This window comes from Anarrhichthys ocellatus, unplaced genomic scaffold, assembly GCF_004355925.1.
Source record: "Anarrhichthys ocellatus isolate YVR2014 unplaced genomic scaffold, GSC_Weel_1.0 scaffold56, whole genome shotgun sequence".
Classification (NCBI taxonomy): domain Eukaryota; kingdom Metazoa; phylum Chordata; class Actinopteri; order Perciformes; family Anarhichadidae; genus Anarrhichthys; species Anarrhichthys ocellatus.
The window spans coordinates 1127905-1144152 of record NW_022280086.1 but is presented as its reverse complement, the minus strand read 5'-3'; the positions used below and the strand labels follow the sequence as shown (position 1 = coordinate 1144152).

General features: G+C 40.5%; 1 protein-coding gene across 1 annotated transcript in view; it reads right to left on the bottom strand.

The window, feature by feature from the left end:
- Positions 1-423: 423 nt before the first annotated feature.
- rgs9a (regulator of G protein signaling 9a) overlaps positions 424-16248 on the bottom strand; it is a 30971-nt gene continuing 15146 nt past the window's right edge. The window contains exons 7-15 of the mRNA XM_031871146.1: positions 15054-15147; positions 11456-11532; positions 10758-10819; positions 10357-10470; positions 8515-8630; positions 7800-7887; positions 3274-3412; positions 2808-2890; positions 424-1833 (exon numbers count right to left, since the gene is read on the bottom strand). Coding sequence (XP_031727006.1) covers positions 1677-1833; positions 2808-2890; positions 3274-3412; positions 7800-7887; positions 8515-8630; positions 10357-10470; positions 10758-10819; positions 11456-11532; positions 15054-15147 — 930 coding nt within the window. The 3' untranslated portion in view covers positions 424-1676. The remainder of the gene's footprint in view (positions 1834-2807; positions 2891-3273; positions 3413-7799; positions 7888-8514; positions 8631-10356; positions 10471-10757; positions 10820-11455; positions 11533-15053; positions 15148-16248) is intronic.

The following is a 16248-nucleotide window of genomic DNA, read 5'->3' as shown; positions in this document are numbered from 1 at the left end:
TCCCTGATCGGTAAATAGCCACATCGTTCAAACTACAGTCTGCAAAACAGACTCTGTTAAACGTTACTGGACCAGTCTGTCTCTGTGTGTTCTAGTGGTGAAGTTCCACTGCAGTCAAACATGGTTTATGGATTTCATTAGCTGCAGTGGTGTTAAATCGTTCTGTGACACCTCTGTGAAAATAATACCTTACAGTTAGCTGTAACCTTTGTTACAGATATATTTGACATACATAGTTTAATATTTTAATTATTTGACTATTATTTAGTAGTATTTGTTACAATGCCACCTCAACCTGTGTTACTAATTACATGATTAATTGCCATTGTCATGTTTTGTCTTATGTCCAGCCTGCTGTGGAAAATATTCTGCAGTTGTTTTCTATCTACACCATAGAAAATCAGTGTGAAGTCACTCGAAGTCTGCTTATCTTGATCTCATTTATTACATTTGGTTAAGTAACCAGATTTACATTGTGTGCAGATCCTCCATAGACAAATTGGGTCTTTTTAACATCATTGTACTGTTGCTACTATATACTATATGGTGCATTTCCACTATGACTGGTTCCAATTCAGTATCTCCTCACACTGTTACAAGAAAGGGTAATATGTATGAAAGAAATATAACTAATACAAGCTCGGCTAAAGACAAAATGCTTTGGCCGATGTAATATATGCTAATAATATTGTATTTAAGTAATTAACATTAGACACATTTGAATTGTTGATACAAACATTAACATGACTTATGTAGAGACACAGCATATTTTTGGGAAGTCTCTAGAAAATCTGTGTCACTTTCTAAAAAAAGCCCTAATTTCTGCAGAGTCGGAGTCTTTCAGTCAAATATGTGTCTGTGACAATGAAAACTATGGACAGATTATGAGACAAAGGCCCACTGGGCACGGACATGTACAACCTGGACAACAGGACCCTACGCCCGCTTGTGCTCATTTTTAGTGTCTTTGTAGTTTTGTCTTCTTTTGCCTTTGTGGTTAACGTGTATATGTGTTATATTTGTAGTTGTATATTTTTGTAGTCATTTGATTGACTTTCCAACAAGACATGTAAAGAGTCAAATCAAACATGGGGTCAGAGGGCCCTGGGCCTGTGCCTAGTAGGTCTGTTCAGTAAGCCTTCCATAATGAATACTATAGCAGATTATTCCGTACAGTGTATACATCCTAACAGGAGGACTGGTTCCTGTGTTGGTACTGTGCAAGCATGGGACCATATAAAATGATTACGTCACGATTATCCAGGAAAATAATTGTGATTCACAATATTTTCCCAACAATCATCAGTAACGCATACTAAAATCACTTTTACCTACATTTTGTTAAGAAACAAATATTTCTATTGCATCACAGATATGACATCTTTTTTAAGTGAAAAACAACCGTAAATAAGGTAATCGTAAGTCATAATGTCCCCCTGGATTGTGAGTTTGTGCTTTCTTACATGATAATTCCTGTATCTTTTAAATCAGACTATTTTTTACTTCTGAGTTTTACTCGTGTGATGATATTCGTGATTATGCTGATAATAGAAATTCACCACCATCAACTTATTGGGAGCGTTTTTTATTGCGATTCGATATAAAATCCTATATGGTCCCATCCCTAGTACTAGTGTGTGACATGACATGTAGAATACACAACCACAAATACATATCTACTTCTTCCTGTCTATTTTGCTCATCATGGCCTTGACGTCGACAGGAGCGGAGGCAATAGCAGCCTTGGCCTTTTCCTCCTCCTCCTGCTGCCAGAGGATGATGGGATGGATGCCTAGGCTTCGATTCTGAGCATTTTGCTCCAGCTGGGCTGGACTAGGGTGGAAACAGAAACATGATCAAGTCAAGATGATTGAAAAGCCTCTCTTTGTGGGAAGGGACAGTTTTTCAGTGGCTTTCAGTTGGATTAAAGAAGCAGGTTCAGGCATCTTGGCTGTTGAAACCGGTGGTGTAGTTGTTCAGTTGTTCAGATTTATTTTTTGGCGTGACCAGGCCATAATGCCTTATGTTCTCTGTGCAGCCTTAAAGGGTTAACGGTTCAGTTCCTCCAAACTATGGAACCTATTTTCTGATATCTAGCCATACAGTTTCTAGTCATTCGTCCAGGTTTTGAGATTACATTACATTACAATCATTTAGCAGACGCCTTTATCCAAAGCGACTTACAATTCAGATTCTATCACATTCACACACCGTAGGCACAGCTACGGGAGCAATTGTTGGGGTTAAGTGTCTTGCTCAAGGACACATCAACATGCGACTAGCGGAGCCGGGGAGATAAACATTTTGACTCCACACCAATTCAATAGAGATGAATAGAATTTCATGTGTGGTACTTTGAAAGATGACACGTTTAACAGCAACCTTTCTTTCAACAAGCACTGTGCACATTATTCTGGATACTCCACAGAGCTCAAGTGTTTGGAGACTCATTCAGTATCTTTCTGGGCAGCAAATTCCATTGACATGCATGTTATTTTATCTATAGCTCTAGAGTTCCAGCAACAACTTTCATGTTTAACTTGTCAGCATTTTTCTAATCAACCTGTCTGACCTGGTTAGTAGCTGCTGTTGTGCAACTTTAGGTTATCATATGTTTTAATCTGGCATGAAGCCTAGTGTTTGCATAAGTGAGTATCCAACTGTGGGGTGAGAAATGACATGACTATAGGAAGAACAACAGGTACAATCACACATATTTTAAAGCCCTTTTGTATATATATTCGGATGCCAATAGTAACAGTGAACATGTGTGGTCATCAAAGGTATGGAAGGGATCAGCCACCAACCTGAAGCTGTGAGACTCAGGGTTCAGTGCCTTCTTCTGGATGTCTTTGTACACCGGTGACTTGAGGTAACGGAAGAAAGTATCCTGTACCAATGAAAGCACACAAGACTGCAGGTGACCTCAGATTCACAACAAGAGTGCCTTTTATCTGAAAATGTGTATTTCATTTATATACACATTTTTAATTGGATCACAAATTATAGTATGAATAATATATGTCATAGCCTCGACTTAAAGGAACAATGTCTGATCTGGTAACCTCTGTAGACCCAGTAAAAATAGAACCCCCGTCCCCTCCAACTATGCTGTTCTGTGGACACACTTTGGCAGTGACTTCAATACATTTGTAATGTATCTACACAAGAGATCTCAGATGATCCCCACATTAGTCCTTAAACCCTTATTGCCAAAGATTAATTATAGGCATTATTAGTTACAAGGTAAAAAAAACAAGTACACAGACGCACCTTTTTCATGAGCAGGAACACGTGTGTCTGGGCTGCTTCCAGCACGTAGCGGTGAGGATGGTCCAGGCCTTTCACTGTCAGACCCATTGTCCTGCCATCAATGTTGATCCAGCGGGGGGCACCGGGGACCAGGAAGGTCCTAAACACACAGACACTCCGGTTCAACATCTTGGTTGACATTGGGGTAAGGGTGTAGTCTACTCACTTTGTTTGGAAATATAATACTGCTGAAACATTAAAGTATTAAAGGCCCTGAACCCCTATTTAATCAATCGGCTACGAATATGGTCCATGTGATCAAACTATGTTCTGCTAAACGATAGAGTCATGTACTGCGGTAACCTTAATGTAGTTAGTAGGTACATGACAGGTAGTAATACATATATATGCAAAAATAAATGAAATATCTATGCCGAGATGTAAAGGGCAGTAGAAGTGTGTTTTAGTAACAAGCTCGAGACTTTTGCCCATGTGGGACTCAGTAGTGTCTCAAGTTATTTGCATGACGTTATAGAAAATAAGGCACAATACTGTGCTACATAACCCCCAGCACCTTGTGTTTTTAAATTCAACAAGGCACCAATTTTTTTTATCTCAGCAAGGAGATTATGTATTGGGTTGGGTGTTTATGCGTTAGTGTGTGTGCATCTCTGTGTCTGTCTGTCCACGACAAAATTTGCATACTACTGGACCCCACAGCCTGATATATGTGTTCATTTATGCTCAAGGACCTCTTGTGGTTGCTTAAAACATTTTATTGACAACATTATTTTATTGACTATTTTGCACCGCCATTGACTGCTGACTCCTGACTCCTCTCACCACAAGTGATCAACAGCTGCTTCCACTTGGACTCTTGTTTCCATATGGATTACGAATTGTTGCTCTCTTGATTTGCACACTTAGGTAAGAAAACTGTACGTGTGTGTGTGTCTGTGTCAGAGATGGGCAGTATTTCTATTACTTGTATTTGAAATACGTATTTCAATTACTTCTGAGTATTTTGTAATTTGTATTTGATAGGGCTGATAAAAAATCTAACGTAATTTGTAACAAAATACTTTAGAGTGGATTAATTTTGTATTTAAAATACTCAAAATACTTTCTCCACGAATCAAAAAACAGTTCACGAGTTCAGTCTTCAGATCTTCCAGTTCAACGATTGTCTGTCAAGGTAAATATTTTATCTGAGTGTGACAGATGTCAACTAGCTTGATGTATAATGTATGTCTGGGTCTGGCTACATAGCCTATTGTATATACACGGTGATGGTTATAATATCAAGCTAGCGATCGATGCTAACATGCTAATGACGCTAGCATGCTGTCTAGGCTAGTGCATAGCCAGTGTTTAGCAAGTTAACTTATCAGTTGAGTAGCTAGCTATAGGAAGAGGGAGATTGGGAGCTTGTATGTTCATGATAACCTTATCAAGAGACGTCTGACCATCTAATCTTGCACTATATTACAAGTTCTGCTGTATCTTCTCAATGTGAATGTCATAATGCCATATCAATTACTGGCAGATAATATAGTTCACAGTTGGACATCTACTGTCATAGCCTGGCTATTTGTTCAAAAAAACTTTAAATATCCAATTTATTTTATTTAAAAGGCATATTATGAAAGTATTCTTAGTTTTATTATTTCATACATTCTACAGTTGGCCAGGTGGACAACATGTCTGTGACTGTTCTTCCTTTTTGTGGGGTTCACCAGAGCTTTGTGTACATTATATAGCCCAAACCTGAATGCTCTACTATACCTAATTGTGAGAAAACGGAAAATCTTCCTATATTTTAAATACAAAATACATGTATTTAAAAGCTAACATAACTAAACACAGCAGAGAGTCAACATGAAGTGTTTCACTGTGAACTGCAGTTTACTTTGACCACATGATTGGCTGAATAGCCTATATCGCCGGTTGTTTTTGTCATTCATTTTTGAATAATCGAATTCAATGGTTTGCCTCTGAAGAACTTAAGTCACTCAGCAGTTTAGGTGAGTTTTATTTTGTTTCTGTTGAGTTTTAATGAAGTGTGTTTACAATGAGTTAACAAGGCTATTGGTTTGCATGGCTCACGGGTCAGGTAGGGCCCTGTTAAGAGATTGTAGAAAAATATGAAAGCATAAAAGTATAACTATTATAACCTGTAACCTGTTTGATTCAAAGTATAACCATTAAACATATAAACTGTTTTATTTCATGATAGAAGTGATTAAACATATAAACAGTTTTATTTTATGATAGACGTGATTAACCATATAAACTGCATAGACGCCTTATATAAAATAGTCACTCAAAAATTATATAATCCTTTCTGTTCAAAACAGGATGAAACCAGTTACATTCTGTTGCAGACCTAAAAGCAGGAGGACTCATGTATGTGTGACGCATGTGATTAGGGGAGGTACTACACTCAGAGTAGCAGAAAAGAAGCAGAACAACTGTGAGATTCTGCTTTTTCCCCATCTAGAGACTGGGATAGACTTCTCTAATATACCCTTAGGGGTCTTACCCCCTCAGAGGTGGACTAGAAGACCCTTTGTCATGAAAATCATGGGAGTCAGACAGCATCCCACACTCCAGGCCGTCTTTGATGAAACTATCATCAGACAGGCCCAGACGATTATTTCAGACCCCACTCATATCCTCCACCCTGAATATCAACTTCTTCCCTCAGGCAGACGCTTCAGAGTCCCCCAGTGCAGCTCAACTGCTTTAAGAACTCCTTTGTCCCCTTGTCCAGCAAAGCCCTAAATGGCAAGCTAGCCAGAGCTTAACTCCTGTAACACAGATTTTTATTTTGTATTATCTTAACTATACACTACTGGTGCATTGTACAACGGGCAGTGTGAAATGTATTTGTTGGCTGCGGCAGTCTTTTGCATTTACTGTAGGTACTGTGTGTGCGGGTATGTGGACTGGCGACAGTCTGTGTATGTAATGTGTGTATGCAATATGTTATTTGTATTGTTTTAACAGCAGACACTGTATGTATGTTTCCAAGACAAATTTCCTTCGGCACAATAAAGTCTATCTTATCTTATCTTATCTTGTGCATTATCAGAAGATCAGCATAAAAAGAGCCAGCACAGCAGAGCAGAGAGTGTGGGAGAAAGGAGGGGAGATTTCCAGAGAAGCTGGATTATATTTCTTTAGAAAATCAGCGAAAGCTGAATAGAAAAAACCTATTACAGTAGGAGTGTTAGAATTAGTTCTTGTAGCACTGTGACTGTTTCATTGAATTGAAATTGTTGTATGTGATTGTTGTGTGAAAAACTTTAATAAAACCACGGCCTTTGTAAGTGGCTCAAACCAAACAAAGTACTCTGGTTCTTTAGAACAGTTTAACCCTCTTCCCCTGTCCGTTAACCGTGCGATACAGATGTGACAACAGAAGCTACCAGAGGAGCTTAAGGTAAGTTCCCTGGGTGAAGACTTGGCAGTGTTCGTCATAAAATGGTGAGATGTACACAATAGGCAATAGTAAAGTATAGACGATGTACATAACTATTCATACTGGGTGTTAGGGTTACATCCTACTGAGAGCGCCTAGGGCTTAGCCGTACAAGACTTTCAGAAAGACAATAATTCCGAAATCCTAACGACTCCGCTACGGGGTGAGATAAAAGGCCGAAGGTATTGTTCTGACACCTCCAAGAGGAACCTAATCTTTGTAGGTGGGACAGCCGACGGAGTAACCGTGTTAGGTGCGCAGGCCTGCCCTGCTTTCCCGGGGCAGGAACTGTTCACGCTACAGCCCCTTAGCAAAACTTAGCTTAGGGCCCCAGGGAGGTCAGGGCTGTCTCTGGTCTTGAGGAAATGTAACGGTTGATAAAGTAGACTGAAAGCTGCAAGTGAGTAGAGAGATGGTCATCCGTTGTGTCTATACACGTTTTTTATCCTTATATCAGACAAAGTACCTCTCAGAACTGCCGAGCTGCAGTGAAACTCACAGTATGTTAAAGTTTGATCACGAGGTCTCTGACATTTATTGAATAGTGAATGAAAGGACTAAAGGACCAAGACCTTTGTCATGGCAAACTAGAAAAGGGCACTCAGTGGAGGGCAGATCTCCACCAAGTGTGTCTCCCTCTCCCCTCCCAGCTCCCTCACAGTCAGGACAATACAAACTCAAAAAACAAATCATATGTGGAGGGTGGAGGATGAGTTAATGAGTCTCACAGCCAGATGAAAGAAGCTGTTCTGAAGTCTGGTAGTACAACAGCTGATACATCTGTATCTCTGCCAGTCGGGAGCAGAGTGAACAGGCTGTGGCTGGTGGGTTTTGTCTTTTAGTATCCTTTGTTTTTAGCCGAGCAGATTGTCTTTTGCCACTGAGGCAGTTGTTATCACTTGCAGCCCCTACCAGCCACTTAAAAGGAGTGAGGAGTCAGCAGTCAATCATGGTATAAAACAGTCAAAAAAATAGGTTTTTCTTTCTATTCCGTTTCCAGCATCTGACAATGGATGCCCCCCCCCCCACACACACACAGATAAACAGTTAGTTTTTTTCTTACTTGAAAATGGTCTCAGCTTTTGATGACATGGAAGATGCCGTGCCCCACTTCAGTTCTTCAGCTGCCTCCCAAAAAGCCAAGTTCTCGCCTTATGATACACACACACACACACACACACACACACACACACACACACACACACACACACAAAATTATACAGTGATTTATTATTGTGTTTTTAAACCCAGGCTGTGGCACCATAAGACCGATTTGTTAAATAATTTTGTTTTACAAGCCTGCTCAAGGAACACAATGAAAGCTGCAGTATGTACTGCTGAACAACTGCTCATATCAGATGTTTTGGATTATGGATGGCATATCAAACAGATTGTTCCATGTGCTTTGCTTATTGTCTTGGGAAAGACTCAGTTGTGCATTCAAATACATGTCACATGTAAGCTGCATGTCTTGACATCTTGTTTTTGTACCCCATATTCATGTATTCTGCACACAGGAAATGAAAAAATGTAACATTAAAAATACCACAACTCTGACATGGGAGGAGCAACAATATCACAATTACGATTCTACATTGTTATGCCATTACCTGCCTTAGCCTTAATATCAGGAAGGTTGAAACAAATTAAGACTTGTACAAATACCCAAGTGCCCAAAACAAGAGGAAGGGTTCCAGAGAAAGTACCGGGAATGCCACAACCATCTCACACAAGAGATGCATGGTCTAAACTGAAAGATGTCTAATGTGGTAACATACCGCTGAACTCCTTCTTGAGAAAGATCTTGAAGTCGTCTCGGCCTCGCAGGTCGTTCAGCAGCTCGAACAAGCTGAAGGACCAGCGCTCGACTCGCATCTTAGTGGGAACGTTAACTCTGGACACAAACACAGGCTGAGTCACGCACTGGAAGTCTTACTGCTACATGACTGTGCCTTTAGAAAGTGTCCACATCACACTTTTACAGACATAACATCTGTTTGGAATACAATACATTCACTATGCAGACCCATTTCTATGGAGTGTAATAAAAATGAAAATAAGTTTAATTTACACAGTTAAACATTCACAAATTGTTACAGCTGCACATGGTTTGACATGGTTGTTGGGCTACTGCTGCAGTTGTAGTTGTTGCTATGATATGGATATGAACAGTAGCTGTAAGGTTGCTACTCTGCCTCTGTTTACAGTAGCAGAGAAAGCATTGTAAAGCCAGCAAGTGAACCTGGTGATTCTACCAGATATGACCAATATGTTGTTACCAGGAGTTCCAGATCCATGGGCCTTTGCTTTTTATGTTGAGTTTGAAGCAGCAGGGTGTGAGGAGTTTAGGGGAAGATGCTGTTGCTGAGTCAGCAGCAGTATAGGGTTAAAAGTCCGGGGGAAGGGTCTTTTATGATTTTGGCAGCCTCGTTTGTGTAGCGTTACGTGTAAATGTCATGGATGGAGCAGAGAGAGGTCCCAGTGATAGACTCTGCTGACTTAATTTTTCTCTGTAGGGAGTTGTTGCACTTCCCATGCCAGACAGGGATGCGGCTGGTCAGGACGCTCTCTATGGTTCCTCTGTAGACGGTGGGCAGGATGGTTAGGGGAGGTTGGCATTAGTGTGACCAGCAGTGTGCTTACTACACATCTCAAGGGAGGGCTGGTGCTGAGTGTGGTGGCAGCAGAGGTGATGATTCCAAGATGATGTTGAAGATGTCCGTGAGCACATCTGCCAACTGGTCCCTGAGCATGTCCAGGCACACTGTTGGGTCCAGCAGCCTTGCTCGAGTGCACTCTAGCTGGGGTTCACATGACATCGGCCGTGGACAGAAAGAGTACCTGGTCACATGGGGGATGGGTCCTCATTCATATAGCGCATGTCATTTGTGTCTGGGAGACGTGCACTTTGCTCTCCTGATGTCCCGGGACAGATAAGCCCTCGTAAATCTGAGGGCTGCCATGACATGCACGTAGTTCAGTGGACATCCATGGCTTCTGGTTAACACGTATGGTGATGGTCTTGGAGATGGTGACATAAACTGTGCACTGCCTGATGTAGCAGAAGCTGCATACTGGTCAGCTACATGTTCAGAGGTGGCAGCTTTCTTGGACATGTTCCAGCATGAGCAGTGAAAACACATGCTGATAAAATTTTGGCAAGACTACTTCACTGATGAGAAACCAATGGTAAATGGTAAAGGGACTGCATTTATATAGCAGCTTCATAGTCTTCTGACTAACACCACCCATTACAATAAGTGTCAACATTTATATGTATACACACATTACACACATGCATACATATTAATCTAAGGCTCATTCACACACACTCCGATGGCAGCAGCGGCTGAGTATCTTGCCCAAGGACACTTCAACTGGCCAGGGATCAAACCGCCAATCTCCCGATGAGTGGATGGCCCACTTTATCTCCTCAGCCACAGGCGCCATAGTCACCATACAAGGTTACTAGGTCAGGCCAAGTATTGCGAGGGAACAAAAGGAGGCTCACAATCTAAAGTCTTCGAAGAAATCTGAATAGGTCTTTGTTTTTCATTGAGATGCCTTTGAGTATCTTGATGATGAAGCCAGACAGAAAGAGAAACTGCAGCAGCCCTCACCGTCTCGTGTTGTAAGTCCAGTATGCGTCATTGTCTGTTTGCCAGGGGTTGCTGGGTAGACAGGGAGCCAGGAACGGGTCGTGGTTTTTGTAGGTTGTCACGTACTTGGCCAGTCTGCAGAAACAGAACTATCATGAGACCAATAGAATCCACAAAGTCTCCAAGTCAGTGTTTCCAAACTGGTCTAGCCAATGTTTTAACTGATCACTGAATACTGATCTAAAGATCCTGTTCTTATAATTAGGCCTGCAAGATATATATATAATAATCATACAATGAGCAAATACAGATCTCATAGTTATGTAAATTTCACATTTTATTACACAAAGATAAGTCTTATTAAGAAGGAAATCTTTCAAATTGATTTAAACCCAAATAGATAAGAATCCAGAGGAACTTACGCTCCGAGGGACACACTAGATTTCACCTTTGACCTCATGATAGCTTGTTGGTAGAACAAGTTCTAGAATGATAGAGGAACACAAATACATTTTTTGTAAAATTGTTTGTAAAAGTTTGATAAATCAAAGAATATCCGACTATCCAGTTTCAAATCTGTAGACAGACATGAGACAATCGATGGGGTTACATCTGTGTCTTTAAATTAACCAGAAAATAGATTTCAGAGCAAAACACCTCAGTCCAAAAATGTTTAATTACAGGTAAGATAAACATATAATTAAAAATGTAATAATGCAAATCCCAAAGTTATATTTGTAAATCCAAAAGTTGTGCTTGCTGTACATGTTGCCAAGCTGTCGCTCCAATCGAGACTGGCCAATAGAGATGTGTTTCTTTCAGTGTATGTCCCGCCCACATGATTCAGCTCAACAGCAAGCAAAACTTTTGGATTCACATTATACATTTTTAACTTATCTTATTAGCAATAAAACTTGCAGATTGCAGTGTGTAAAGTTCTTTGACTGCAAAATAAAGACACAGAAGTAATGAAAACATCCAGCTCACTGAAAGTCAGCTGACTTTACAGCTTCAAACCTTCAACAGTAAGTGTGGAGGAAATTTGGGTCTGCTATGTATCGGATATAATATTAACGTACATATTTTTTAACATAAATTCTAATGAATTACTATGACTTACCATGCGTCTGTATGCATCAAAAGTGATTTTCTGAGAGACAAGAATACATAATGTTACCATGGGAACAGTTTGTTTGGCTCAGATTACTCTGAGAAGCACAATGTTTAAAGGTATAATAATAAAGGATTGAGCAGTGGGAACATCCTGATGCTATCCATGCTGTTACACTAAAGTAAAGCTACCACTGGTAAAGCACACACAGAAAGGTGGGAAATAAGAAAACACAGTCCCCCCCAGGGTAAAAGATACTTGATGCTGTGATTATTGAAGCCTAGATTGATTGATTTGCAGCAGCTTTTCAGAAAAATATATCAGTATTTGTAAGATCCTGGCTATACTTTGTAATACAAATTCCAGTAAAAGTGAAGAATGGTCTAAAGTGTGCTTGGTGAAATGTAGGGTTTCATTTGATTTGACCTGGTTTTGTAAATGCCTATATTATGCTGAAAGTAAAAAAAAGCATTTCTCCCATATGACCAATTTATATTGAAATTATTGCAGGAATTAGACAAAATTACCAGCTTGGTCGATTTACCATTAATACAATCACAACATCACTTTTTTCCTGAGAGACTGACTAAAAACTACATGGGACACAAGTTTCAGATTGTCATTTACACATGAGAATGACAATCTGGGAAATCACAGTTTACTATTTCACGCTTTACTCTCTTATCTTCATCATTGTAAGGAGATCTGTGAAAAGAGTAAGAGACAGGACAAGGACAAATGCAACGAATGGATTAGTTTCTCTGTACAGGAGAACTACAGGTAGGTTTAGTCATTACTAATACAATTCCAGACACCATGATTGTGTTAGATCCCCAGCAGTACACTTTCAGTCACATGCAGTTATTTCTTTGCAGGTTACAAACAATATAATATTGGATATTATATTACCGTTGCTTTAAAGTTAGGAGCATCTACAGTAAACTTTTTTATGTTACAAGCTCAAATTTCTCCAAAGCTGAAATGATTTTTGAGGGGCATTTTAACAATGTAAGAAATGCCCCAAGCTGGGTGAAAAAATGCAAGAAACTATTTCAACTCAGATGTGGATGTTTTCATTAGATGGGAGCCTTCATTTTGGTGATCTCAAATTGAATTACAATGACCGAATTATGGATCTTTTAAATGTTGCTAGGCACATTACCTGTATGAATGGAACAGAATAACAGATCCGTGTGAGATTTAAATGTCGATGTGGTGTCATAATTCAACTTATTATTAACCTTATTGTTGATATGGCACACTTTCAAAGAAAATGTAAAGATGGCACTTCATATCAAAAAGGTTGCAGAGCCTGTGTGTACATCTATAGTTCATTTGACGTTTTGTGAAGTTATGATAATAATGCTGAAACTAGAACTCTGAAAAAACTCTTAGTGATCTCAAGAACCCTGCAACTGACTTTTAGAAATGATTTCTTAAAGACGAGTTAACCCATTAGCTTTCAGGTTTACAGAGATTTTTTTCTGGACAATTATTATGAAGAGTGAATTTCAGAAAAGGGGCCATATTTTTGAGCAAGCAGCACAAGCAAAGTTCCAATGCAATCTTTATTTTTTAACACTCGCCTGTTGGTCATTTCCTGTCAAACAAATTCCCTTGTGCTGAGTCTTGTTGTACATTTTTCCCCAGTGCTTGTGCTCAGGTTCAGGTTAAAAAAAACAATCTTATGTGTACAATCGTTGGCGGAGGAAGTATTTCGGTTTATGAAAGTTTAATTTCAGAGTACCTCACTCAAGAGTTTCAAATATAGGTTTAGGTCCTGTCTGATGAGCCAAACTATTCGTACTGATCATATCTGACGAGAACTCTTCTCTCTCGTGAGGACAATAGTGCTTTTAAGCGTGTCACACACTCACTAGATTATTTAATGTTTCTACTTGATTTATGTTGCTTACTTTATGTTTGGTTTTTTGTTTACTTGTTTGTTTACTCTTTTTGATTATGACTTTTGTATTTGCTTATAATATTGACTGAGGTGAGGGTGGTGAAGTAAAATGTATTTATAAAGCGCTTTTCACAGACAAAACCGTCGATTTGTCCTGGTGAGTAATCTGGTGGCAGCGTTTTGGATGACCTGCAAGCGGTTAAGAGCAGATACACTGAGTGATAAGAAAAGTCTGTTACAGTAGTCAATGCGTGAAGAGATAAATGCATGTATGATCATCTCTAGTTCAGGTGTTGATACTACAGATCTCAGTTTACTAATATTTCTTAGGTGGAAGAAACATGATCTGGACAGCTGCTTAACGTGGGGGTCAAACGACATGGATCGATCAAAGAAAATCCCTAGATTGCGCAGGTTGTTGTAACTCGTAGCTCTGAATAGCATTTATGGCTAACTGGCTTGGCCGCTTAATAGGGCTGATGACGCCGCTGGTCACGGCGCTCGCTAATCGCCCCAATAACAGCTGCTTCCTCCACAGAAATGCAGACTTTTAGCTAGCAGCAACGCTTGAAATTAGTTATCCATGTTGAAATGAATTACTGGTCGCCCTGGCTGTTTGTTTTCTTCCGGGTACGGGTCACGTGATAGTGAGTGTGACGAATCAGGGACGGAGACGTCATGGCTGCTAATAACCAATCCAGTAGCGAGCACGGGTGTGGGCTCATTTTTTCTAACATACATCCGTTTCCGACCGTCCACACACAACCAAAACCCCGGAGTTTTCAAATACCTCGAACCTCGGGGGAGTTTTCAGACTCCTCCGTTTAGGGTGCTCCAAAACTCCGGCGTAGTGTGGCCGCTCAGTGTAAACGTAGCAAATACGGAGTAAAAACGGAGTAATGTGGACATGGCCTGAGGAGCTACATGTAGATGAACAGATCCCAGGCTGAATGCAGACCTAATAGCTATTACCTTATCATTAAAATAGGTAAGGAACTTACAATCATCAACAGAACAGCATGGTAATGTAGAGACAGACGGTGAAACAATTCTCTTAATTGTGTCAACCTAAATCTTGGGATTTATCTTTGAGGAAGAGATTAAGTTGGCCAAATAAGCAGTTCTAGCTTCCTTTACTCCAGCATTAAAAGAAACTCTAAGGTCTTTGAGATATGAGCGATGCACTTCTAGCCCAGTGGCTTTCCAGAGCCGCTCTGTCCTGCAACACTCAGGCTGCAGACAGCGTCTGTCATCCACGGAGAAGTGTTGTAGGCAGCCTTGGTCCTTTCCTTAAGAGGTGCCACTTTATCCAGCAATGTGGTGCAATGTTCATTAAAAGACTGTATTAAGAGTTCGACATCATTGTGATTTGTGTTAATATCACAAAAGTGCATTGAGAACTGATCAGCTGTACTCTGAGTAATAATGCGGGAGTGGAATGTTCGTTTCAGACACAAGGGGTCAGCATTTACAGAAAGATCAAAGAAAATACATTTATGGTCACTGATCAGTAGGTCCTCACAACTGGTAAACACCGGAGACAGCTGATCAGCACAATGCTTCAGGGTGGAGGGGGAGACAGTCTGGGCCGGCTGCTTTGCAGGGGTTCTATTTCTTAAAAAGCCTGTTGACGTCTCACTCCAGAATAGAGAGAGTTGTCACTGGGGAGGGGGGTGGGGGGGACAATGGGATGGATGGTACAGAGGCATGGGCCCCTGATGAGCTTGGGGAGGGGGACCTGTGGGGTGGGGGGAGCACTGGGATAGGTGGTGCAGAGGCGTGGGCCCTTGCTGGGCTGGGGGAAGGGGACCTGGTGGTCTGGGGCTGGTTGATGGAGTCATGGGGAATGGAGTCAGACAGTGGCGGCTGGTCAATAGAGGGCCATGGGGCATGGCCCCACCTTGAGCCACACAAAAAAGAAAAAAAAAAAATTATAATCATAAATTATACAAATTGTCAATATTTGTGTTTTTGAACTATGGAATGTACCCAGTAATATGTGTAAAATATGATATCTGCGCAAAATATATGCTTTTCCTGCTCGTCCTCTCCGCCTGTGTGCTCGTCTGCTCGTGCTCTCCGCCTGTGTGCACGACACGTCTCAGAACGCGCAGCTAGGGGGGCAAAATCGTTTTGGCCCAAAAGAGGCGGGTCTATCAAGCAGTTTAGCCAATTGCTGATTAAAGATATAAATGAGTGACATACAATTTAGCCAATCAGCACCCTCAAATAGATTCAGTGTGGGGCCAAAAAGATTTTGCCCCCCTAGCTGCGCGTTCTCGTCAGGAGAAGTCTCTACAGGCGATGTGTGTCACAGACAACACATCTACAATCTAACTGTGTTCTGGTAAAAGCAAGTCCTTTAGTGGAAAGAAAGGGGAAGATTCAGCATAAGTTTCTAAGGATTTGATAAGAACCTTAAGTCAACTTAGCGACACAGGAATGTCCTTGACACGTTCACAATACAACAGGGTTTGGGCTTTGTTTCCGAGACACTACAGGACCAACAAGCTCTCGTTATGGAGCTGATATTGACGAGAACAGGGATCATTGCCATGACAACCAAAACACATTCATCAGAAATGTATCTTATTAAATGTGAATCAAATAAATTAATTCATCAACTTCTAATTTCACCCACCATCAACAACAAATCATATCATTTTTAAAATGTATTACCTGTTTAGTGTGCATGTGGTAAATCATGGATGAATCAAAGTCAGAGTCAATTTAAGGAAAGGAAAAATAACTGAAGGGAGAGGAGAGGACTCTAAGTCGATCCTCTAGCAGTATTACTCTCCATGTTAAGCTCCACTAAGTTTCTAAAAAGACCAGCTGACCTCAATCCCTTAGTCACTGTGTGTGTGTGTGTGTGTGTGTGTGTGTGTGTGTGTGT